This window comes from Cucurbita pepo, chromosome LG03, assembly GCF_002806865.2.
Source record: "Cucurbita pepo subsp. pepo cultivar mu-cu-16 chromosome LG03, ASM280686v2, whole genome shotgun sequence".
NCBI lineage: Eukaryota > Viridiplantae > Streptophyta > Magnoliopsida > Cucurbitales > Cucurbitaceae > Cucurbita > Cucurbita pepo.
The window spans coordinates 11,965,222-11,989,926 of NC_036640.1; the positions used below are offsets into that span (position 1 = coordinate 11,965,222).

Consider the following 24,705-nt stretch of genomic DNA (forward strand, 5'->3'; position numbering starts at 1 on the left):
GACGAGAGAGGGAGAGGGGAAGACTTAAAAGGGAAAGAGTTGGTCCAGGTTGAAAGGAAAAGCGGGAGCAATGAGAGTAGGCGATACATCTCCTTGGCCATCAATGGCGACAGGCGCTGTTGCAGAAGAGAGTGGGGTCGACGGCTACACCAAAGACGGAACCGTCGATCTAAAAGGCAACCCCGTCCGTCGCTCCCACAGAGGCGGCTGGTCAGCCTGCTTCTTCATCGTCGGTAAATTAATTAAAACTATATCTCTGATTCTTGTTCTTAGTTTAATCAAAATGGATTAATGGAAGCTATTTGTATAGTGTACGAAGTGTTCGAGCGGACGGCCTACTACGGCATATTCTCCAATCTTATTACTTATTTGACCGATAAGCTTCACCAAGGCACCGTCGACGCCTCTAACAATGTCACCAACTGGACTGGAACCGTCTGGATGACTCCAATCCTTGGGGCTTACATTGCCGACGCCCATCTCGGCCGTTACCGCACCTTCATCGTCGCCTCCGCCATCTGCTTTTTGGTAATTCATTGGTAATTCATGTTGAGGATTGCTGAGAGGGAGTGCACATTGGTTAATTTAGGCAATGATCATGTATTTATAGGAATACATTTCTCCATTCGGAGAAGCGAAAAGCAAAGTCACAAGAGCTTAGGCTCAAAGTGGACAATATCATACTATTGTGGAGAGTCGTTATTCTTAACTTGGTATCAGAGTCATGTCAATAGAATGCTCAAATGTCAACAAATAAGTTGTGAGCCTCAAAGATGTAGTTAAAAGTGACTCAAGTGTCGAACAAATTGTGTACTTTGTTCGAAGACTCTAGAGAAAGAGTCGAACCTCGATTGAGGAGAGGTTGTTCGAGGGCTTCATAAGCCTTAAGGGAGGCTCTATAGTGTACTTTGTTTGAGGACTCCAGAGAAGGAGTCGAGCCTCGATTAAGGGGAGGTTGTTCGAAGGCTCCATAGGCCTCAAGGGAGGCTCCATAGTGTACTTTGTTCGAGGGGTGTTGAACCAAGGGTGTACTTTGTTCAAGGACTCCAGAGAAGGAGTCGAGCCTCGATTAAGAGGAGGTTGTTCAAGGGCTCACAGGCCTCGAGGGAGGCTCTATAATATACTTTGTTCAAGGGGAGGATTGTTGGGAGGGAGTCCCAAATTTGCTAATTTAGGGAATGATCATAGAATACATCTCTACTGGAATGAGGCATTTTGGAAAAGTCGGAAGCAAAACCATGAGAGTTTATACTCAAAGCGAACAATATCATCGTGGAGAGTCGTTATTCCTAACAATTCAATCGTTATTCGGTTTTTGGGTTGCTCTAAACTCTACCAATTCATTTCACAGGGAATGTCTCTTCTAACGCTGGCAGTGTCCATGCCAAGCCTGAAGCCCCCTCCATGTTTGGAACCAAATATAGAACACTGCAAGCCGGCCTCTAAGCTACACCTCGCTGTGTTCTTCACCGCACTCTACACATTGGCTCTCGGCACCGGCGGAACCAAACCGAACATCTCGACGATCGGAGCCGACCAATTTGACGACTTCCATCCAGAAGAGAAGGCCCAGAAGCTGTCCTTCTTCAACTGGTGGATGTTCAGCATCTTCTTCGGCACTCTGTTTGCCACCACAACTCTTGTTTACATACAGGACAATGTGGGATGGAGCTTGGGATATGGCATTCCCACGGTCGGCCTTGCAATAGCCATTCTCATATTTGCTGCTGGCACACCCTTGTACAGGCACAAGCTCCCCACTGGAAGCCCCTTTAGTAGAATGGCTAAGGTCATTGTCGCTACTGCTTGGAATTGGAGGCAGCCTCTTCCAAATGACCCTAGGCAACTCCATGAGCTTCAGCTTGAGGAGTACACTAAGAAAGGAGCTTTCAGGATTGATTCCACTCCATCCTTAAGGTCACCCATCTCTAAAATTAGAATCACTTGGATTTGTATATATGCAAGAGTAGGGGTTCAATGAGATTGTATTCTTGACTGCATATGCAGGTTCCTCAACAAGGCTGCCATAAGAACAGGCTCCAGTACTCATCCATGGAAGCTATGCACAGTGACCCAAGTGGAGGAGACAAAACAGATGCTGAGAATGATCCCAATTCTGATATGCACATTCATTCCAAGCACAATGTTGCCACAAGCACATACCCTTTTCATCAAGCAAGGGAGGACTCTCAACCGAAGCTTCGGTAGCAACTTTCAAATCCCTCCTGCAAGTTTAACTGCTTTTGTTACCATCTCCATGCTCGTCAGTGTCATCATCTACGACAGGTTTGCTAAAATTTATTGCCAATATTGCTTCCATGGAATCATATATCTCCGTAATAGTATAATATTATCCATTTTGAACCTAAGCTTTCGTGACTTTGCTTTGGACTTCCCAAAAGGCCTCATACCAATGGAGACAGTGTTCCACCTTACTTATAAACTCATGATCTTCCTCTTTGACTCTTAATTAGTCAAAGTGCGACTACTTCTTTCATTAATCCTCAACCATCCTCCCCTAGGACAAAGTACAGCATAGAGCCTCCCTTAAGGTACATGGAGCCCTTGAACAGTCTCCCCTTAATCCAAGGCTCAACTCGTTTCTCTGGAACCCTCGAACAAAGTACACTCTTTGTTCAACACTTGAGTCACTTTTGACTACATTTGAGTATTCTATTGGCATGGCTAAATTAATGGCATGGATCTAATACCATGTTAGGAATCACGGATCTCCACAATAATATGATATTGTCCACTTTGAGCATAAGCTCTCGTGGCTTTACTTTGAGCTTCTCCAAAAGGCTTCATACCAATGGAGATGTATTTCTTATCTATAAACTTATGATCATTCCTTAAATCAGCCAACGTGGAACTCCCTTCCAACAATCCTCGATAGTTAAGTCATACAAAGCCTTGAAGATAGATTTTTTTGTGTTCGTTCTTGATAGGTTGTTCGTCAAGATAATGCAGAGACTAACCAACAATCCAAGAGGAATCACACTGCTACAAAGAATGGGAATTGGAATGATTCTCCATATCTTAATAATGACAATTGCATCTTTGGTCGAAAGGCACAGACTTGATGTGGCTAGACAAAATGGTTCAAGACAAGAACTCCCCTTAACCATCTTCACTCTGCTACCTCAGTTCATGCTTGTGGGAGTAGCAGATGCATTTACAGAGGTAGCAAAGATTGAATTCTTCTATGATCAAGCACCAGAAAGCATGAAGAGCTTAGGCACTTCCTATTCAATGACTTCGCTTGGAATTGGAAACTTTCTAAGCAGTTTCCTTCTTTCAACAGTTTCTCATATTACAGAGAAACATGGCAATGGATGGATCATGAACGACCTGAATGCTTCTCATCTTGACTATTACTACGCGTTCTTGGCTGTTCTTAGTGCCATCAACTTCTTCCTCTTCCTGCTCATCTCCAAATTCTATGTGTATAAAGCTGAAGTCTCTGATTCATTAAAAGTGCTGACACAAAAACTCAAGGAAAATAAACTGAAGCCATCCAACCCAGACGAAAAATGGGCTACCACGAGGGCCACATCCGATGAAGGAAGAGCCCATCTGCCCCCCTTTAGTTTGTTTTAGATTATGAAATTTAAACCATCTCTTTTGGTATATATCAATTACTCTAATTCAGTCTTGTCTACGCGGTCAAATGTTTGAATTTCCAATAGCGATAACTATTCATTTAAGTTTTCGAATAGCACCACTGGAACTTTAACAAGATGAAAATGCTCGTATTCTATATGACATGTTTCTATAGCTTGGATGAGGGTTTTGAGGATTCTCATTTTATATCGTATAAACTAAAAAATAACGTGATTTTCAACTTCAAAAAATCTCGAGCGAAGCTAAAAACTAGGATAAAAAAAAAAGTGAATTTAGCTTGAAGTCTTTCTTTCCTGTCTCGCTTCTAAAAGAGACCTGTAGAAGTGTTTAGTCAACCCAGCAAAAAAAAACAAATAAATTGGAAGTCAACTTGTAAAAAGCATATGGATTTTTCTCCATAAAGTAAGCTTTTATATTTAGTTTAAGATATTTTGAGATTTAATGATTTGAAAGGCTTAGATTTGACTTTTGCATTTAGAGGTACAAAAAGTCTCATTTTTGGACCTCTAGCCATGACATGACTCATGCGCGTGGATATAACATAGTACATATTCAACTACTCCTAGTTTAGAATCTTTAAATTTAAGAAAATCGATCAAAATTTTAATTATATCGTGCGTGGATATAACATAGCATTTCATCTATTTGTACATTATAATTAAAATGAAAAAAAAAATGTTATTGATAGTTTCATCGACAAAACCTTCGTTTGTTAACTCAATGTTGTTCTTTCGTAGAATACCGATGGTAAAAATTAATAATAATTAAAAAAAGAAAAGACATTAGAGAATTAATTATATTTTTTACCTTTTTTAAGTCTGACCAAATAATTTAGTTGACCAATCAATTTTTAGCTTTAATTGTGACCGAATAGTTTGGTTGACCAGTCAGCTGGACTCTAAGGCTCCTTTCCTCAATGGTCACTAAAGTCAAAAGGAGAAAAAAAAAATAGTGTTTTTTAATTTTTTTTTTAATTTTTTAATTTTTTAATATAAAATCTAGAAGAATTTTGTTAGGCAAAGAAGTTGTGGTTATTGGAAGAAAAAAAAGGGTTAAATTTAATGAAAATTATAACCATTAATAATTTAAAAGCTAAATCGAACAAAATAGAAATTACATGGAAAATGCTAAAATAAATAATTTAGACATTTTATTTTTTAAAATTAAAAAATAAATCATTATTATAATTTTTTCATAATAATAAAATTATGAAATATATATAGCACGTGCATTATGAATGATTTAGATTTAGCCTTTAGTATAAGAAGCTGTCAATTCCAAGCATTGAATAATTCGACTTGTCATCCCACCTACTCATAGACTGTTTGGATTTAACTCTGGTTTCCATCTAGACACGACGGATACCTGATAATGGCCACCACTTCAATGTCAACCTTTTTATGGCACAACTACTTTAGACTCTATTCAATTATATTAAATATTCGAATATTTCTAATTTCTATGTTTAAGATGAAATTATACCCTTATTATTATTTTAATACATTAATAATTTTGAATTTTATTTGGTACATCCTTCAAATTTAAGTATAAATTAATTTATAATTTAAAAATAAAAAATAATTAACTAATAATTCAAAATNAAAAAAAAAAAAAAAAAAAAAAAAAAAAAAAAAAAAAGAGAAATTTGAGTGTAGTGTGAAATGGAAATTAGGGGTAGAATTGTAATTTGTAGATGTGGACTATTGGTGTGGTAGTAATTAGGCAGGTGTGGAAATTCAAAAAAAGCAGCGGAAAATTGAAAATAGGTCTTAGTCGTTGACCACTCTCACTATGCTTTAATAGTCAACTTTTTGAATCTTCCTTGTCCTTTTTACTTATAAAATAATTATTTTATCCATATTCAACCTTTTCTAGACTCTAGTGTATTTTTTTTATTATTAATAAAAAATCCGACTCTTGTTATGCAGAGCTTTAAAAAGGATGTGAAAACTTCTTTCTAGCATAACGTTTTAAAAATTATGAGGTCAACGATGATATATAACAGGCTAAAACGGGTATTATCGACTTGGGGTATTACAATATTACTCCAGTTCTATCTTCAACATGTTTAAAATGATTTTGTTCGTGAATACTCGGTTTTTTCCCCGAAAAAATTGCATTTTTAGGTCTTTAATAGTTGAGAATTTGTGGAAGTGGATGAAGATAAGGCATTGGAAGATTCAAAACCTAATATTTGAATTGTAATTGTCAAATAAATTTTTGGGTTGACTAAGAAGTATATATAAGATGAACTAAAGGCTTTAAATTTGAAGTAGTGAGAGAGTTAAGGATAAAGTTAGAGCTTGTTGTCCTTTCATGGCGGCCTCTGCGGCGGAAGAAAGCGGCGTCGACGACTACACCAAAGATGGAACGGTGGATCTGAAAGGCAACCCCGTCCTCCGCTCCAAGAGAGGCCGTTGGAAAGCCTGCTCCTTCATCGTCGGTAAACCACACCCTTTTAACTCACTACCTCTTCAAATCCTCCTCTATCAAAATTAATGAGTCAATATAATATGCAGTTTATGAAGTGTTCGAACGGATGGCGTATTACGGGATATCGACCAATCTAATAATATTCTTGACGAAGAAGCTGCATCAAGGCACGGTCGCTTCGGCCAACAATGTCACCAATTGGTCTGGAACTGTCTGGATTATGCCTATTTTGGGGGCTTATGTCGCCGACGCTCATCTCGGCCGCTACCGGACCTTCCTCATCGCCTCTGCCATCTGCCTTACGGTATGGTATTCCTTAACCCACCTCAAAGTAAAACCTCTCCTAAATTTTTAGGATTGTTGGGACTGAGGCCCACGTTGGCTAATTAAAGAAATGATCACGAATTTATAAGTAAGAAATACGACATTATGGAGAAACTAAAAATAAAAATAACCGAGCTTATGTTTAGAGTAGACAATATGGTACAATATCTTGGGACAGCTGAATTATTTTGTCCATTATGAATTCATAGGGAATGGGACTTCTAACGTTAGCAGTGTCATTACCGAGCCTAAAACCACCGCCATGTTTGGATGTCAACAAAGGAAACTGTAAGCCAGCCTCTACGTTACAGCTCGCCGTGTTCTTCGGTGCACTCTACATGTTAGCACTTGGCACTGGAGGGACGAAACCGAACATATCGACGATTGGAGCCGACCAGTTCGACGAGTTTCATCCAAAAGAGAAGGCGCAGAAGCTGTCCTTCTTCAACTGGTGGATGTTCAGCATCTTCTTTGGCACTCTGTTTGCCACCACCATTCTGGTTTACATTCAAGACAATGTGGGGTGGAGCTTGGGTTATGGCCTTCCCACTATTGGGCTTGCCATTTCCATTCTCATATTTGTTGCTGGGACACCATTTTACAGGCACAAGCTCCCCACTGGCAGCCCCTTCACAAAAATGGCTAGTGTCATTGTTGCTGCTGTTAGGAATTGGAGGCTCCCTCTTCCTAATGACCCAAAAGAACTCCATGAACTTGGCTTTGAAGAGTATGCCAAGCAAGGAGCTTTTAGGATTGATTCCACTCCATCCTTGAGGTCTGAATCTCTCACTCTCCTAACTCTCCCAACTCTCCCAACTAGGCTTATGTAACGGCTCAAGCTCACTGCTAACAGACATTGTCTTTTTTAGACTTTTCTTTCCAGACTTACCCTTAAAGTTTTTAAAACGTGTTGCTAGTGAGAGGTTTACGCACTCTTATAAAGAGTGTTACAAATGATATCAGAGCCACGTGGCGGTGTGCCAGCAAAGACACTGGACCCTGAAGAGGGTGGATTTGGTGGGGTCCCACATCGATTGGAGAAAAAAATGAGAGCTAGCGAGAAAGCAAGGCCCTGAAGGGGGTGGATTGTAAGATCCCACGTCGGTTGGGGAGGAGAACGAAACACCCTTTATAAGGGTGTGGAAACCTCTCCCGTACATGCACGTTTTAAAAATTTTGAGAATGAGCTTGAAACAGAAAGTTCAAAGATGACAATATATGATAGCTATAGGCTCGGATAGTTCCAGCTTGATATGAATATGTGACCATTTATGCAAATAATGAGCAGGTTCTTGAACAAGGCGGCTATAAGAAGAGGGTCAAGTGATTCATGGAAGCTATGCACAGTGACCCAAGTGGAAGAGACAAAGCAGATGCTGAGAATGATCCCAGTTTTGATATGCACATTCATGCCAAGCACGATGTTGGCACAAACACACACCCTTTTCATCAAGCAAGGCACCACTCTGGATAGAAGCATTGGCAGCCACTTCCAAATCCCTCCTGCAAGTTTAGCTGCTTTTGTCACCATCTCCATGCTCCTCAGTGTTGTCATCTACGACAGGTACTTTGTTTAGTTTTTATACTTAAAATGGTTTAAAATGAGATCCTACGTTGGTTAGAGTGGGGAACGAAGCATTTTTTATCAGGGTGTGAAAACATATTCTTAGGTTGATGGCGATACGTAACGGACTAATGTGGACAATATTTTCTAGCGGTGGGTTTGGGCTGTTATAAATGGTATCAAAGCTAAATACCGGGTATTCCAGCAAGGATGCTGACCCTAAGGGAGGTGGATTGTGAGATCCCACATCGGTTGGAGAGGAGAACGAAACATTTCTTATAAATGTGTGGAAACCTCTCCCTAGTAGACATGTTTTAAAACTGTGAGGTTGACAATGATACATAACGGGCCAAAATAGACAATATTTGCTAGCGGTGGATTTGGACAGTTACAAATGGTATCAGAGCCAGACACCGAGCGATGTGCCAACAAGGACACTGACCCCAAAGGGGGTGGATTGTGAGATCTCACGTTAGTTGGAGAGGGGAACGAAGCATTCCTTATGAGGGTGTGGAAACCTCTCCCTAGTAGATGCGTTTTAAAATCGTGAGACTGACGGTAATACGTAACAGGCAAAACAGACAAGTGGGTTTGGGCTCTTACAAATGACATCAAAGCCAAACATCGTCTAGTGTGCCAACAAGGATGTTAGGCTCCAAAGGATGTGGATTTGAGATCCCGTATCGATTGGAGAGAGGTACGAAACATTCCTTATAAGGATGTGGAAATCTCTCCCTAGTAGATGAGTTTTAAATTTGTGAAGCTGACAGTGATACATAATAGACTAAAACAGACAATATCTGCATGGACTTGAGCTATTATACACACTAATAATTCGAACCCTTTCAACAGGTTGTTTGTGAAGATAATGCAGAGAATAACCAAAAATCCAAGAGGAATCACACTACTACAAAGAATGGGAATTGGAATGATTCTCCATGTTCTAATAATGATAATAGCATCTCGTGTGGAAAGGCACAGACTTGATGTGGCTAGACAAAGTGGGCAGGTGGGAAACGTCTCAGGACAAGCCCTCCCCTTAACCATCTTCACTCTGCTACCTCAGTTCATGCTTGTGGGAGTAGCAGATGCATTCACAGAGGTAGCAAAGATTGAGTTCTTCTATGATCAAGCACCAGAAAGCATGAAGAGCTTAGGCACTTCCTATTCAATGACTTCCATTGGAATTGGAAACTTCCTAAGCAGTTTCCATCTCTCAACAGTGTCTAGCATTACACAGAAACATGGCAATGGATGGATTAAGAACAACCTCAATGCTTCTCATCTTGACTATTACTATGCGTTCTTGGCAGTTCTTAGTGCTATCAACTTCTTCCTCTTCCTGCTCATCTCCAAATTCTATGTCTACAAAGCTGAAGTCTCTGGCTCCATAAAAGCGCTCGCTGACGAACTCAACGACAAGAAATTGAAGCCGTTCGGTGAAAAACACACTCACACTTAGCTACGTAAGATATAATTGAATCGAGTCGTTCTACTCGTTCTACTCCCTACTAACCATCATTATGTTTTTTTTTTCAATGGTTAGTTGTTAAATTTTTAATGGTGGTTGGTAGGAAGATACAAACGATCTAATTATGTATTTTCTTACATGATATACGAAATATATTTTCTGGGTCGATTCTCGTGTTGTCATTGGTAACCTCAAAACTCTACTTTTGATTAGATTAAGGTAACCAATGGTCAAATAATTTAAAAATAGATATAAAAATAAAGTTGTAATTTAAATACGTTTGCCATGACGAAGATGGGAGATTCAGAATCTTCCAAATTTTTGTAATGAATTAACAAAACTTAGATTTTATATATAATTTAAATAATTTATTTATTTAAATAAATAAAGGTCAAACATTAGTTGGAAATAAATTAATAGTCACCAATTTGACTAAATTTATTAATGACATCACCAATAGTATAGTTTCTTCAGGAGGAAAACAGATAATTATTGAATAATTTATATAAGCATGAATATTTGCATGTGGTGCATTAAATTATTCTTATAATTAATATATTAGTGTTTAATATTGAATTAATTCTTTAATTTTATTAGGTTTTTGTCCAATATATTTTTTTAGAATTTTGAATTAAAATTGAGCGGGAGTAAATGAATTTTTATATTATATAGTGTAGGTCAATGTTGTGTATCTTTTATATGCGAGTTGAGCTGGAGTTTAGTTTTCCTCCTGGATCGAATGGAAATAGGTTGAACCGAGTCCATCATAGTCTCTATAGATGATCAGGGTGTGCAAATATAACAGCCCAAGCCCAAGCCCACCAGTAGCAGATATTTTCTGCTGTGATCTATCTCTTTTGTTAAAATGTTATCACGGGCACATAATCGAATAAATTGTGATCTATCTCTTTTGTTAAAATGTTATCACGGGCACATAATCGAATAAATTTAAGAAAATGATTTAAATATTTTAGAAGAAAGTTGAGAAATTTTAGGAATGGATTGACTGGGTATACATACCTCCATCCTACTTAGTTCATCATCGAAAGAAATTCAAGTAGTAGTTTCTACAGACTGTTACCAAGTAGTAGTTTCTAAATCTCTTATTTAATAAAGTGTGCGAGTGTTTTACACAGAGAGTTATGTTCAACATCCTTAACCTCGACCATCTTGATTCTAGTCGAGGTGAGGTTCTGGACTTCTAGTCCTTACTCTTCTTCCCCAAGGCTCAGTTGGGCCTTGGATCATTTCTTATGGGCTCGGGTGTGGATGGAACTTGGGTACATTGTTTGAATCACGTTTAGTTGACTAAATATCTTCTTCATCTCATAGGTTTAATAGACATCTCTAATAAAATAATATGATTTCGATCCGTTATTAAAAAAATAAAAGATTCTTATTTAACGTTTCTTTTTATTTTTTTATTTTGGCGGTCGTTAGTGTATATAAAAATATAAAAGGGGTGGTCCGATGTGGTCTCATATTTCAATAAACATATACAAATACTCTTTGGAGCTTTATAGAAGAACTAAACAAAAAGCTTCAAACCCATTAATGGCGGCTGCAGCAGCAGAAGATCAAGAGAGCGGCCTCGACGACTACACGAAAGACGGGACCGTCGATCGGAAAGGAAACCCGACTCTCCGGTCCAACACGGGCGGCTGGAAAGCGTGTTCCTTCATCGTCGGTATAAGCCTTCTTAAAACCTTAAAATCTGTCAATTTCCGGCGCCGCCGTTGACCTGAGAAAGTGTGTGTGTTGGATTTACAGTGTACGAACTGATTGATAGGATGATGTTCAATGGGATCGCCGCCAATCTGATTATATATTTGACCACCAAGCTGAATCAAGGCACTGTCACTGCCTCTAACAATGTCACCAATTGGACTGGAACCCTTTGGATTACGCCGATCTTCGGGGCTTACGTCGCCGACGCTCATCTCGGCTGCTACCGGACCTTCTTCATCTCCTCGCTCGCATCCTTTATGGTATGGTTTACTTTAACCAATTAATTGAGTTTTAAATATAAATAGAGTTTGTTGGATGATAAAAGTCTCGGGGAATGATCATGAGTTTATAACTGAGGAATATTAACTCCATTCGTGCGAGGCTTTTTGGGAAACCCACATCTAAGCCATGCTCAAGGTAGACAATATCATACTATTGTGGAGAGTCGTGATAACTAAAATCTTATAAAACTTGAATATAAGTCACTGCACATTACATTAATAACTAAAATCTTATAAAACTTGAATATTTAATATTAACAAGTCACCGTGTATCTTATGCTAACACAAACATCAAATATTCTTAATTTTTCTAACAATTTTCTATTTTCGGGTTGATCGGATTAACCTAACAAAATAAAATTTCAACTCACGAACTGAAATGAATCGATGAGAACGATATCGATTGGAGAGAGAATAAGTGTCGGCAAAGATGCTAGGTGTGGTAGGAAGTAGATTGTGAGATCTCACATCGATAAATAAGGAGAACAAAACATTCTACACAGAAAAAACAAGACAATATCTACTAGCCGTAACAAATTTGTTACATTCTATAGGCAATGTCTCTTCTAACGGTAGCAGTGTCAGTGCCAAGCCTACAACCGCCGCCATGTTTAGAACCCAGTAAAGAAAACTGCCAACAAGCCTCCAAATTACAGCTGGCAGTGTTCTTTGGGTCGCTCTACATGTTGGCAGTGGCGAGCGGCGGCACCAAACCCAACATCTCGACAATGGGTGCCGACCAATTCGACGATTTTCATCCAAAAGAGAAGTCCCAAAAGCTGTCCTTCTTCAACTGGTGGATGTTCAGTGTGTTCTCCGGCATTCTCTTTGCCTCCACCATTCTGGTTTACATTCAGGACAATGTCGGGTGGAGCTTCGGCTATGGCATTCCCACCATCGGCCTCGGAGTTGCCATTCTCATATTCGTTGCCGGCACTCCCTTTTATCGCCATCGGCTCCCCAGTGGAGGAAGCCCCTTCATTAGAATGGCTCGTGTCATTGTTGCTGCTGCCAGGAATTGGAGGGTTCCTCTTCCTAATGACCCAAATCAACTATATGAGCTTGAGGTTCAACAGTACTCAAAGATTGATTCCACTCCATCCTTCAGGTGACCATAACTATGTTACGGATTTTCGTCAACTTTGAGCATAAGCTCTCGTGGCTTTTACTTTGGGATTTTCTAAAAAACCATGTCCAATAATCCTCATTTCGAATAAATTACACTACAGAGCCTCTCCGGAGTCTTATAAAGACCTCAAACAGCCTCCCCTGAATTGAGACTCCACTCATTCTCGAGAGTTTTCGAACAAAATACACCTTTTGTTCAATATTTGAGTCACTCTTGACTACACGTTCGAGGCTTACAATTTCTTTGTTTGACATTTGAGGATTCTGTTGACATAACTAAGTTAAGGGCATGACTTTGATATTATGTTAGGAATCACGATTATGATATTGTCCACTTTGAGAGCTTATGCTCTCGTTGCTTTGCTTTGGGCTTTCTAAAAGGTTTCATTACCGATAGAGATGTATTACTTATTTATAAACTCATGATCATTGCCTGACCGGAAGTAAGAACAGGGTTGAGGGTTGAATTTTTATATGTAGGTTTCTGAATAAGGCTGCTGTAAGAACAGGTTCAAGTCATCCATGGAGGTCGTGCACAGTGACCCAAGTGGAAGAGACAAAGCAAATGCTGAGAATGATCCCAATTCTGATATGCACATTCATTCCAAGCACAATGGTGGCACAATCACACACCCTTTTCATCAAGCAAGGCACCACTCTCGATCGAACCATCGGCAGCCATTTCAAAGTCCCTCCTGCAAGTTTATATGCTTTTGTTACCATCTCCATGCTTGTCTCCATTGTCATCTACGACAGGTTTGCTTAGCTTTTTCATTACAGTGATGAAAATGAGATCTGATCCTTAGTTAATGCATCTATTTTCATTCATGGGACACTGGACAGGATCTTTGTGAAGATAATGCAGAGAGTTACTAGAAACCCAAGAGGAATAACAATGCTACAAAGAATGGGAATTGGAATGATCTTCCATGTGTTGGTAATGACAGTGGCGTCTCGAGTCGAAAAGCGCCGACTTTACGTGGCTAGAGCAAATGGGTTGGTGAGAAATGGCTCAGGACAAGTACTTCCCTTAACCATTTTCACTCTCCTGCCTCAGTTCATGCTCACAGGAGTAGCAGATGCATTACTTCAAATAGCCAACGTTGAGTTCTTTTATGATCAAGCACCAAAAAGCATGAAGAGTTTAGGCAGTTCATACACGATGACTTCCCTTGGAATTGGGAACTTCCTCAGTAGCTTCGTTCTTTCAAAAGTTTCTGAGATCACCAAAAGACATGGCGAAGGGTGGATTTTGAACAACTTGAATGCTTCTCATCTTGATTACTTCTATGCCTTACTTGCAGCTATGAGTGGTGTTAACTTCTTTGTGTTCTTGGGCATTTCCCAACTGTATGTGTACAGAGCTGAAGTGTCTGATGAACTCAACAAGAAGAATGAAGTGGGTTGAAAAATGAAGCCATTTTCGATCGATCGACTCGACCGACACAATTTCGAAGGAGTCGCGGTTAAGGAAGACGAGGTTTACTCTTCTAGAAACAGGTCTATTTAGTCGTTGTTAATTAAACATGTAAGAAACATAGATGGTTTTGTTAATTGAGATATGAAACAGAAAGGAATGAGTTGATATCTTAAGAACTTTGGTATGTTAATAATATTTATGCAATGAGCCTCCCTCAATATCTCTCAAGCTTCATTTAAAGTTGGTAGTATACACACACATACATACTCTGTGTTTGTGTTTGTGTTTGTCTCTGCTTTATTATACAAGAGAAGATTTGGTTCACCTTCTTTTTGCTAATTGGAATGTTTTCTTTAAGAATAGATTGGCAGCTCGATCATTCCGGTGGCATAAAACACGTAAGATGGTGTTCGGATCGGCTCGGTTCCAACGTCCGGTGGTCGGAGGCATAGGTAGCTTTTGTCCAGAACCCATAACTCCTATTCCACTTGTTTCACAAGTCACAATGCTGAAATCTTCAACCAGTTGTTCAGTACCTTGGCTCATCAATGCTATTACTCCTCCGACGGCCTCGGCTTCTCGCTCGACGATATTCTCTTGAAGAAATCCCTCACCACAGTCGCAGAATATCTTTTTCAAGCATCCAAAGTCCTCGTCGATCATCTCGTGATCGGAACGATAGAACACTCTAGAGGACCCTCCAGCTAGAAGAACCATTAAAAATGCTTCAAAAGAGGCTCTCATCACTTCTTTCATTGCTAAGGCCTGAGCTCTATCAGTCACAATTGCACATAATAAGGTAAGGTTCTGTTTCAAAACTCGCAATCCTGGTTGAATCCGAGCGTTCGCGACATCGTTTGTATATAAGGTATCATAAAACACAGAACTTGAATCAAGGAATATCAGACGAAAAGCAGCTACTTCTGATACATGTTGACAAGCTGATTCAATGCTTCTGTTGGAAAGTTCAAAGTAAGATGAGTTTCTGTATGATTTAGAACTGTTGAAACGGAGGCCTGTTGAAGCAGTGACTTTAGGAGAAAGGGAAAGAATTTTGTTGAGTGAATGTAGGTGGGACAACATATAATGCAATGTGTTTAGGCGAATGTATAGCCGTTGCGTTCCTCGGCTGGTCGACGCTCGCGTTTGATTACCTTCTTGAGAACCAAGATGATGCGTCGTTTCTTCTCCGACAACACTACAAGGAGTGGCTCTCTTCCACAGCTTGGTGAACTTCGAATCTCGGTTACACCGGGTTAGAGGAGGCAGTTGTGGGATGTAACTCTGCTTTGAACCTGAAAAAACACAACATTGTTTACCACTTCCATCATGTTCATTTGGGACAGACATATAAAGGATAGTATGTGATTGTTACCACATGATGACACAAATGTGATATAGTCTTGGAAGCTATGCTCTAACCCAGCAGCAATCTCTCGAACCAATTCTTCAGTGACTCCAATAGGAATTTCAAAGAACTCCTCCACTGTTTCCTTAGCTAGCTTCATCAACTCCACAGCCGACTGCGCGTACGGTTCCGTTTTCGACCTCGGGTTCCAAGTTTCTGATTCTTTTGATCTACTCAGACAGTCTCTTTGTTTCTTTAGCCTCTCATCAACCCATGATTTCAAGAGGTTCAATATAATGGAATCAACTTCAAAAGGAACCATTTCTCTCACAATTGCCTTCCCACCATCTTCACAGTCAGCTGAATCCTCAACCACCATTTGAACTAACACCTTCTCTAATCTTCCAGCCCGATGAAAAACACCGATCGTCTCGCTCGTCAACATCGTCACCCCGCCCAGATACTTCTTCAACATGCTTCCATAGCAGTTGTGTAATGTAACTGCTGCAACTCCTACTGCAGTTGGATGCCATTTCTTTAGTATGGGACTGAAGCATTCCCTCTCTTTTAATGCCAAATCCTCTGTTTCTTTGGCCAATTGAAGCAGAGCCTCGCTCCCCTCACCTTTAGCTTCCTTAATTTTCCCATTCTCAAGTACCTAAATTGCAATGAGATTGTGATAAAGGATTCAACAGATATGATGAGTAAAGGTAATAAAGGATGGAATTTGAACCTTGCCGAACGCGTTTCGTACTGAACATCGGATGTAATAGTCGACACGATCACCGGATGAATCGACCACCAATACATCTCCCCGGTCTTGGCCTGCCCCTTCTGTGATGGTAACATCTTCACCTAAAATCTTTGATGCAGATAAGGCTAAGGGTAGAAGGTTTTCCACCTGACCAACTGTCCCCCTCTGGAAATAATCATGGTAATGAAGTAACCTCTTTTCGGCCCAAGTCTGCATCGAAGTCAATACCGATGTCAAAAGCTTTACGTACATCGCCTCTCGATCTGGCTTCTTGGCATCGTTTGCGACCTCGGCCAACATAGTATGAGCAGCACAAAGAAGGTCTGGTTCAAGCTGTGCTGTCACAACATACTGTTCGAATAACGCCCAAGCGAAACACACATTATGAATCGGCCTAGTGATTCCCAATGTCGACCACGTCTTCTTCATTAGCTCGAGAAGTTCATCCACCTCGTCGAGTACCGACGTCTCGTCCCTGATGTCGAAGATGGTTTGAAGAAGAGAAACATAGATGTGAATGTTTAGAGGAAAGCCATCAGCCCAATGACATACATCCGTTGGTGTCCCATTCACACTCCGCCAAGACAATGACACTACAGAATTGCATAGCGTTCTCATTGTGTCTGAGTTCTTCCCTGTGTCAATTGGCTTTGATTCACTCGCTCGAATGATCTCCCTAAGACGCATAGCGAATGTGTTTGATTTATCAAGTGGAATGGAAGGATGAAGAAGAAGCCCTGCCTCTAAGATCTTCAGCTGCCGTCTCTGCCAAAAATGATATTCATTTACATCAGTGAATTCCGATGGCTTTAGATGGCGTAGAAGCTCCAATGGAAGAATTATGGTCTCTGCTCGTCTTCCCACCTGTTCATACACACCCAAAAAACACAATTACACCACAAAAATTATAAATCCAAGATCAAAAATGGAAACAAAACAAGAAATTACTTGGCCTACAAGAGTCCTCATCAGGGTCTTCCTAAGCCGGTTATCACTCTGTTCTGTAACCTTCATCTGCTGTCTCATAATCTCCGCCGACGTCATTGGCCGACGGGGTCTCATCGACGGCAGAGTATTCGACAAACCAGGGCTAGCCCCACTATTACCATGAGAGCTGGGGGAGGGTGGATTCGAGCCACAGTTCCCGCCGGTCGACATTCTCCTGGACGGCGATCGCTTTAACATTTTCAACCCAAGTGCCCGTTTGATCCGACCGGTGGGTGTCATCACAACCCCTTTGGGTTTCGGACTCGAAGTGCCATCGCTATTGTCAAGATTAGAAGAGGAGTAAAATGCAAGAGCGTTCCGACCTCCAAAGCCCGGTGAGGAGCGACAAGCCGTGAAGAAGATCTCGTATGCAGTCGCACGGATGTCATCACGGTCGATTCCATCGAGCTTGTTGAAGGGCCACACGAGATCGTTCTCATAAACGTCGACGTGGTAGTCCGGCCGGGCAACGGACATGTGCCCTGACAGGGACTCACGACGGACGTTGTGGCTGTGCCCCATTTCGGAGGACTGGAACGTTCTNGTTTTTTTTTTTTTTTTTTTTCTCACCCCTTCCTCCTCTTAGATATCCGGCGGGAGATAAGTGGAAGGATGAGCCGCAAATTTCTCTTAAAGCAGAGCCCTTTTAGGAGATTTGGTGGTGACAGGGGCTGGATGCTGACTCTGTTTTCTTGTTTTCTTTAGTTATATGACAGAGAACATCGACAGCAAGATGTGGCTGATCCAGCTTTGTTCATCACAATTATCCGAGAAACAAGGAGATAAACTCAAACAAGGAGATTGATTGATAAAGGGTTTTGCTAAAAATAGCCATAGGTTTCAGAATTCGATCTCTTTGATGCTCTGTTCGTCCCTGTCTTGTCTCTGTTTTTGTTTCTGAATTACTTTAACTGATCAATCCATCATAAAACAGGACAGGGTAGATTGACCATTCATAAAATATGTTGTTTTATTTTGTTCATAGTTGCTAATTGGCTGATATTTGTCTGATATTCATGCCCATTTCATTCCTTAGGAAACTAATATTTATGTAACAATTCAACCCCAATGCTAACTAATATTGTCTATATTGGCCTGTTATGTATCGCTGTCAACCTCACAGCATTAAAACGAGTCTACTAGGGAGAGTGGTTTTCACGCTCTTATAAGGATGTGGGATCTCACAATCCACCCTCTTGGGGGCCTAGCGTTGTCACTAGGCGACCGCCCGGTGTCTGACTTTGATACCATTTGTAAAGGTCTAAACGCGTTTACTAGGGAGAGTGGTTTCCACACCCTTTGGATGTGGGATCTCACAATCCACCCTCTTGGGGGCCTAGCGTTGTCACTAGGCGACCGCCCCGTGTCTGACTTTGATACCATTTGTAAAGGTCTAAGCCCACTGTTAGCAGATATTGTCCACTTTAGTCCGTTATGTTTCGCCGTCAATCTCCCGATTTTAAAACGCGTCTCCTAGGGAGAATGGTTTCCACACCCTTATAAGATTATGGGATCTCACAATCCACTCGCTTTGGAGGCCAACATTCTCGTTCTCACAATCCACTCGCTTTGGAGGCCAACATTCTCGTTGGCACACCACCCACTATCTCGCTCTGATACCATTAGTAACAGTCTAAACTCACTGCTAGCAGATATTGTCCATTTTGGTCCGTTGCGTATCTCGAGTTAAGCTTAAATTGAGGTTAGATTATGAGTCTCTTTGATCAGGAAGGTAGAACAATATATGCTCAAGCATGCAGCTTTAACTCAGTTTCCCACCTGATGAGCTTTATAATCATGGAAATGTGGAAAACATGATAAGGAGGTTCTTGAGTTTCTGGTTATATTACAACATTACTGCTAATTCGTGATGAAAAACGAAAACGGCGACAAAAACGTTCACAAAATCTCGAGATCGGGAGCGATAAACAACAGAGAAAAGGTCGAGAAGCTCTATGATTCATTAACAATGATAGATATAGAAAAAAAAAAATTCCAAAGTGTTTGCATTACATAATACATCATTCTGCACTGTCAAAAGCTCAACTAATCTGTGATTTCATAATGTCAATATCAGCATCATCCATACATCATATCACCAGGAAGGTGATCTTACAAATTCGAAAAACAACTCCGACACATCGCCAGAAACCACAAGGCGTAACGAAACGACATATTAATCAGTCGATCTTTGAACTCTTCTATCAGTCGTCGTAGTACCAAAGCAATCCGTTATACAGTCAGAAACATTGCCAATTATTATCAGTTTCGTCGTAAAGAAACGACATTGTTCTCGTCGTCATACACTAATATTTGATGTAATAATCTACATAATCATACAGCTGCAAGAATCAGACTCCTCGTCCCCGGAATCGCTCACGTCGCTGCAGAACGAACAGACACAAAAACCAATCCAAATTTTACAAATCTAAAAACAAAGATATACTCAATCCACAGCATCATCCATTACATTCAAACACAGATTTCATCTACCTTAAAACATGTTCTTAACTTCAGTCTAAGATGAAAACAGCTAATGATGTCACAATACAAAACATTCAAGCATCATATCCCTCGATTCAAGCCTGTTCTAACTATTCGTCATTAGTGTTTTATCAACTGAGCTATGTTTAGATTGGGTTCTTCAATCGAAGAACTAGAATAACCCAAAGAACAGATCAGCCAGCATTTTTGGTTCTAACCCAGATATGGAAACTTTCAGCTTCTTCAAACATCTCAAGTTCAAATATCAACAGAAATGTAAGAACAAGAACAAGAACAGAATTACAGAAAACAGACCAAAAAAACCATCAAAATGCTCCAAGAAAAGGGGAAAACAATTAAGCTACCTCGGTTGAAACTCCAAAATCTCCGCTAGGTTATTACCATTACTGTCATTCCACCGGACTTTCATCCTCGGCTTATTCGATTTCCTCGACATTCCGCCGCGCCGCGGCGGCAATAGAGCATTCGATTCACTGTCATCTTCGCCGTTTCTATGATCGCCAACTTCTCCCGCCGCCGCAGAGTCCACAGACCTCTCATCGTAGCCATTAACAGCCCTAGAATCGCCGCCCATACCTTGAAACTCGCAGTATAAATCCAATCGGAAATTTGCCCTATAAACAACCCCAAAAAACCGACCTAGATTTTGGATTTCTAAATCGAACCATCTCAGAAATCCACTTTTTGTAAAACCCCCAATATAATAAGAACACAATTCAGCGACTCAAAACTGAGATTCCGCAACTGGGTCAACGCTCACGGGTTCAAAATTTATGAGCCCAGCAACCCCAACAAAAAACCCGTCTCAAAAAAGTAAAACCCCCGATCTAAAACTTTAACCAAACAAAGCTACGAAGAACAGATAGAACTCCCAAGAAAATAAAATCCCCTCCAAAACCCAAAAAGAAAAATTGAAGAAAAAAAAAAGGGGGAGGTTACATATAACATAACGGAACCAAAATTTAACTCAAATCGTGACCTTCCGATGAAAGGGTGAGTTGTCCAGATCGCGAAAAAAAGCAATTAACTGAAACAGAGGGGAAGGCGTTTACTTGGGTGTGATTGGTGAACAGTGATATCGAATAATGGCGTGGAATCGGACGGTCGGGATTGGATAGATAGGAGAAGGGAAGAGCCATCTGTGGGTCGCAGTGGCGGGTGTTCGTTAAATTCGTTGCTCATAAACTGTCGGTTACCACCGGATCTTGTCTTGCTTTTGTTCCATTAACGTTAATTTAACATTAATTCATGCCGTTAATATCCGGTTGTTTTTGGACCATAATTAGTAATTAAGTACTTCAGGCTTTATATTTATAGCATCCATAGCATATATTATATAAATTTATGAGCTATAAATATAAATATATGAGCATGTTGGAGCATGACTATGTCAATTTTGTTTGTAAATTAAATTACCATTTAAGACATTATCTTAATGTTATTTATAAACAAAATCATTTCTGCATAAAATCTAAACTTGAAGTGGGCTTCGAGTAAAGCGCCGACCCATTTCATATTGAAGAAATCAATTATTGCGTCCTCCTTTTACTTAGGCCCAGATCCAGAGGGGAACTTAAAGGATCGTTGCTTTGAGGAATTTGCAAACTTACGCCTCTCGAAAAGGATGGCATGAAATGGAAGCAACACCCACATCAAACTTGAAATGAGGGCTTGCAGATTAGCGGCAAATCAACTTCAATCAGCGCCACCAAACAAAGGGTTCATCAGGAAGTGGAGATCATCAAATGGGTAATTCCTAAATTTGCTTTATCGATAAGCCACTGAAAGAGATGGTATTGGTCTAATGGGTTGGTTGCTTCTATTGTTACCAAACTTTGAGTGGATATGGAGCTTAGAAATTACTCATAATGTCATGATCTCAATCGAAAAGGAGTGGACATTTCTTACACTGAATATGTATTGGACTCCTTTCTTCTCATTTACCATGAAAAATGAGGTAGAGTGGGCTGTTTGTGCTTGTGAGGATGGCTTGCTTTCAGAGAGCTTCACCAGCTTTGAAGGAGATCCTCCTTAAGCTCTACAGGTGAGAAACAAGTTCATGTGTTCTATGCTGAAAATCTTTGAAACCCATATAGATAAGGTTTTAGGGATTAAATTGTGTTGGTTATGATTACAGTTCGGAAAATCCGACAGAAATTGAGCATCACTTGCATGAATTTGGTTCTGTTCAGTACCATATCCAGGTACTGTTCTTCTCACTCATCTGGGACTGTTCATGTTTAAGATTTGAATTAGTGTCCTAATGGCTTTTTGATTGTCTGGTAGTCTTTCATATCGGATTCACTGCACGTTTACTTGTCGATTGCTACTCCATTGTTGTCACAAGGGGTTCTTTTATCTGATGGGCTCTCGCCATATACTCTCGAGATGGTAAAACAAATTTGCTCTCATGCTGTTGAGATCATTGAACCTGCAAAAGAAGGATACAAACTTACTCTAAGAATCGACTTTGCAAAAATTATGCATGAGGAAGGTATGGTTATCCACTTGTACAGCTTCATTATTTAGAAAACTAGTTTATGAAAAGATTTAGTGTCAATGTGGCGTAGTTTATGTGAGATCATACATCGGTTGGAGAGGGGAACGAAGCATTCGTTATAAGGGTGTGGGAACTTCTCCTTAGTAAACGCGTTTTAAAACTTTGAGGCTGATAGCGATACGTATCATGCTGAAGTGGACAATATATGCTAATAGTGTGCTTGAGATGTTACAAATGTATCATAGCCGGACATCGGATGATGTGTCAGCAAGGACGTTGAGCCCCCAAAGGGGTGGATTGTAAGATCCCACGTCGGTTGGAGAGAGAAACGAAACATTCCTTACAAGGGTGTGGAAACCTCACCCTAGTAGACGCGTTTTAAAACCGTGAGGCTGATGGCAATACATAACGGGCCAAAACGGACAATATCTACTAACGGTGGTCTCAGGCTGTTACGGTTTAGGGAAGAAAACATAATTTTTACTACTCGGCGATCTATAGAATGTTGAAATGTGAGGTTTTCTTCATAACATTACATTGATTGTTTGCTGTGGATGTTCTTTTTGCAGAGCCAGAAAAGATAATTACAGACATTGCTGCTGTTCATGCAGTGATCCTAAGTTCTCAGCTAAAAGAAATGTTGCTAAACGTTAATTCTCCTGCTCTATTTCAAGGAACCTCCAGACCCATCAAACTTGTATATCATCCGAGGGAACCATTCTTTGTTATCAAGCAGGCAAGTCCCAGTGGGAATATTTTGAGTCACTTCAGTGTGCCAGTTCTTTATAAGGAGCAAGATAGATGAATACTCTGTACACTTTCATATCTCTTAGTTGACAAATTTCTTGCATTCAGCCCCAAAAGATCCTCATAGTCTTCCCAATTCGTTTCAAGGAAAATACAGATGTGATCATTGCGACCGCGTTCTTTCGGGTACGTTGCTGAAATAGCAAAGCTAGGATCTGTACTTAATTTCTTTTGGATAATACAACTCCTGTAGTCAAATAGGAACTTATGGATGTGGGAAGCTCTGAAAAATGGTCAAAAACACCTCCTTGTTGTTGGTCACCCATACCCCCTCCAGAACTAAGAGGCGAACCTTTAGAAGAACTGAGCACGAATGGAGGATTCGTCACGTTCGGTATGATATATATTTCATAAGCTATATTTATCACTTAGTTCAGCTTGATAGACTTGTATCCTCTCAAACTCTTTGTTCACATAATGTATGAACAGATATTTCTGTGCACCACGTTGAAGGTAACAGGCTTGAGAAGACTGTGTGGAGTTTGCTGAACTTTAATGCATATGTTAAGTACCATGTAAAGGTATCATGTTTGTTCTTATTCTCCAAAACCTGTCTTCTGTGACAATCCTTTTCCCTCTTGTTTGATATCATCTTTGGTGAACTTCCAACACAGACAACCAGAGGCTTTATCCAGAGAAGGATGAGGAAGCGGTTAGAAGGGCTTGTTGAGGTAAGTTCAAGTGTATCCAAATATCAGTGATATTTGGAAGAAGATGATGTTTCTCACTAAATGTCTATGTTAATTTCTAGATCTTACATCAGAAAACCTCAGATGATGGCCTACTCAACAAGGGTCAAGGTATGCTCTTGACAATGATTGAATACCATCTCATAATTGTTGCTCTTGTTTTTTGTGTCTGGACGAGTGAGCTATGGGTGACCAATCCGAAACCGACCGACTTTCGATCTAATCTGGAATGAGTTTCTGTGAGATCCCACATTGGTTGGAAAGGGGAACGAAGCACCCTTCATAAGGGTGTGGAAACCTCTCCCTAATAGACGCGTTTTAAAAACTGTGGGGCTAACGGCGACACGTAACGGGCCAAAGTGGACAATATTTGCTAGCGGTGGGCTTTGGCTGTTACGAATGGTATTAGAGCCAGACACCAGGTGGTGTGCCAGTGAGGACGTTGGGCCTCCAAGGAGAGTGGATTGTGCGATCCCACGTTGGTTGGAGAGGGGAACGAAACACCTTTTATAAGAGTGTGGAAACCTCTCCCTAAGAAACGCATTTTAAAAACTTTGAGACTGACGACGATACGTAACGGGCCAAAGTGGACAATATCGACTAGCGGTGGGCTTGGGCTGTTACAATTTCGAAAGGATTACAATACATATAGTTTAGTCAAATAAGCTAGGTTTAGTGAACTATTTATCTCATAGCTTAATTCTGTGTGGATGCAGGCATTAAGTATATGAAGAAATTGGCAGCTAGAACTAAACGCATCAAACAGAAATGTCATAGTCTGAGCAGGAAGATCAAGAGAATCCGGTTTCGAATTAAAATTCCTGGATTTGCACGGTTTCGTCGAAGATGGCTAAAGTTCCCAACGTTTCCTTCTTCAATCCGATACACCAGATTAAAATGAAGCGATCAAATTTAGGCTATCACAACGGTTAAGTCTCTATGATATCAACACAATAACTTCGGAAATAAGGAACGCTGTTGGTAGATACAGTGAATATACTTGCAGGGAGGCTTAGAGCTTAGTTTCACATGTTGCCATTGTCATTTCTCATAGAGAACTTGTATTTGGGGACCAATATGAAACAAGGACTAAAACTATATCCAAGTATCGGAGTGGGTAGATCTTTACATTTCATAATACA

General features: G+C 40.3%; 6 protein-coding genes across 6 annotated transcripts; 4 read left to right on the top strand and 2 right to left on the bottom strand.

Annotated features, from left to right (window-relative positions):
• The first annotated feature begins 77 nt into the window (after positions 1-77).
• Positions 78-3,638, top strand: LOC111790594 (protein NRT1/ PTR FAMILY 5.2-like). The gene is made up of 5 exons (XM_023671562.1): positions 78-233; positions 311-528; positions 1,352-1,917; positions 2,008-2,286; positions 2,949-3,638. Exons 1-5 carry the CDS (start codon positions 104-106, stop codon positions 3,598-3,600), a joined length of 1,845 nt encoding a protein of 614 aa, XP_023527330.1. The 5' UTR covers positions 78-103; the 3' UTR covers positions 3,601-3,638.
• Positions 3,639-5,918: 2,280 nt separating this feature from the next.
• On the top strand, positions 5,919-9,582 carry LOC111790111 (protein NRT1/ PTR FAMILY 5.2-like). Its single transcript, XM_023670929.1, has 5 exons — positions 5,919-6,067; positions 6,144-6,361; positions 6,591-7,156; positions 7,670-7,945; positions 8,798-9,582. Exons 1-5 carry the CDS (start codon positions 5,941-5,943, stop codon positions 9,405-9,407), a joined length of 1,797 nt encoding a protein of 598 aa, XP_023526697.1. The 5' UTR covers positions 5,919-5,940; the 3' UTR covers positions 9,408-9,582.
• Positions 9,583-11,191: 1,609 nt separating this feature from the next.
• On the top strand, positions 11,192-14,264 carry LOC111790101 (protein NRT1/ PTR FAMILY 5.2-like). The gene is made up of 4 exons (XM_023670905.1): positions 11,192-11,404; positions 11,980-12,533; positions 13,034-13,309; positions 13,397-14,264. Exons 1-4 carry the CDS (start codon positions 11,207-11,209, stop codon positions 13,959-13,961), a joined length of 1,593 nt encoding a protein of 530 aa, XP_023526673.1. The 5' UTR covers positions 11,192-11,206; the 3' UTR covers positions 13,962-14,264.
• LOC111790300 lies at positions 14,116-17,584 on the bottom strand. The gene is made up of 4 exons (XM_023671160.1): positions 17,024-17,584; positions 16,055-16,939; positions 15,349-15,979; positions 14,116-15,268 (listed from the first exon to the last, which is right to left on the bottom strand). The coding sequence occupies exons 1-4, from the start codon at positions 17,582-17,584 to the stop codon at positions 14,295-14,297; spliced, it is 3,051 nt and encodes a 1,016-aa protein (XP_023526928.1). The 3' UTR covers positions 14,116-14,294.
• Positions 17,585-19,045: 1,461 nt separating this feature from the next.
• LOC111789958 lies at positions 19,046-20,664 on the bottom strand. The gene is made up of 2 exons (XM_023670699.1): positions 19,912-20,664; positions 19,046-19,446 (listed from the first exon to the last, which is right to left on the bottom strand). The coding sequence occupies exons 1-2, from the start codon at positions 20,139-20,141 to the stop codon at positions 19,389-19,391; spliced, it is 288 nt and encodes a 95-aa protein (XP_023526467.1). The 5' UTR covers positions 20,142-20,664; the 3' UTR covers positions 19,046-19,388.
• Positions 20,665-21,425: 761 nt separating this feature from the next.
• LOC111791042 (actin-related protein 2/3 complex subunit 2B) lies at positions 21,426-24,695 on the top strand. The gene is made up of 10 exons (XM_023672223.1): positions 21,426-21,611; positions 21,705-21,771; positions 21,854-22,061; positions 22,637-22,803; positions 22,923-23,000; positions 23,076-23,208; positions 23,304-23,395; positions 23,489-23,545; positions 23,626-23,674; positions 24,280-24,695. Exons 1-10 carry the CDS (start codon positions 21,553-21,555, stop codon positions 24,462-24,464), a joined length of 1,095 nt encoding a protein of 364 aa, XP_023527991.1. The 5' UTR covers positions 21,426-21,552; the 3' UTR covers positions 24,465-24,695.
• Positions 24,696-24,705: the final 10 nt, after the last annotated feature.

Bases quoted from the DNA above. Each gene is read 5' to 3' on its own strand.
- LOC111790594 (XM_023671562.1), top strand. From the start codon at position 104: ATGGCGACAGGCGCTGTTGCAGAAGAGAGTGGGGTCGACGGCTACACC. The intron at 529-1,351 runs GTAATTCATTGG...TTCATTTCACAG, and splicing joins CCTCCGCCATCTGCTTTTTG to GGAATGTCTCTTCTAACGCT. The intron at 1,918-2,007 runs GTCACCCATCTC...CTGCATATGCAG, and splicing joins GATTCCACTCCATCCTTAAG to GTTCCTCAACAAGGCTGCCA.
- LOC111790111 (XM_023670929.1), top strand. From the start codon at position 5,941: ATGGCGGCCTCTGCGGCGGAAGAAAGCGGCGTCGACGACTACACCAAA. The intron at 6,362-6,590 runs GTATGGTATTCC...ATGAATTCATAG, and splicing joins CCTCTGCCATCTGCCTTACG to GGAATGGGACTTCTAACGTT. The intron at 7,946-8,797 runs GTACTTTGTTTA...CCCTTTCAACAG, and splicing joins AGTGTTGTCATCTACGACAG to GTTGTTTGTGAAGATAATGC.
- LOC111790101 (XM_023670905.1), top strand. From the start codon at position 11,207: ATGATGTTCAATGGGATCGCCGCCAATCTGATTATATATTTGACCACC. The intron at 11,405-11,979 runs GTATGGTTTACT...TACATTCTATAG, and splicing joins CCTCGCTCGCATCCTTTATG to GCAATGTCTCTTCTAACGGT. The intron at 13,310-13,396 runs GTTTGCTTAGCT...GACACTGGACAG, and splicing joins TCCATTGTCATCTACGACAG to GATCTTTGTGAAGATAATGC.
- LOC111790300 (XM_023671160.1), bottom strand. From the start codon at position 17,584: ATGGGGCACAGCCACAACGTCCGTCGTGAGTCCCTGTCAGGGCACATG. The intron at 16,940-17,023 runs GTAATTTCTTGT...GTGTATGAACAG, and splicing joins TGAGGACTCTTGTAGGCCAA to GTGGGAAGACGAGCAGAGAC. The intron at 15,980-16,054 runs GTTCAAATTCCA...ATTGCAATTTAG, and splicing joins TACGAAACGCGTTCGGCAAG to GTACTTGAGAATGGGAAAAT.
- LOC111789958 (XM_023670699.1), bottom strand. From the start codon at position 20,141: ATGGGCGGCGATTCTAGGGCTGTTAATGGCTACGATGAGAGGTCTGTG. The intron at 19,447-19,911 runs GTAGCTTAATTG...TTCGTTCTGCAG, and splicing joins ATTTTGGAGTTTCAACCGAG to CGACGTGAGCGATTCCGGGG.
- LOC111791042 (XM_023672223.1), top strand. From the start codon at position 21,553: ATGGCTTGCTTTCAGAGAGCTTCACCAGCTTTGAAGGAGATCCTCCTT. The intron at 23,209-23,303 runs GTATGATATATA...ATGTATGAACAG, and splicing joins TGGAGGATTCGTCACGTTCG to ATATTTCTGTGCACCACGTT. The intron at 23,675-24,279 runs GTATGCTCTTGA...GTGTGGATGCAG, and splicing joins CCTACTCAACAAGGGTCAAG to GCATTAAGTATATGAAGAAA.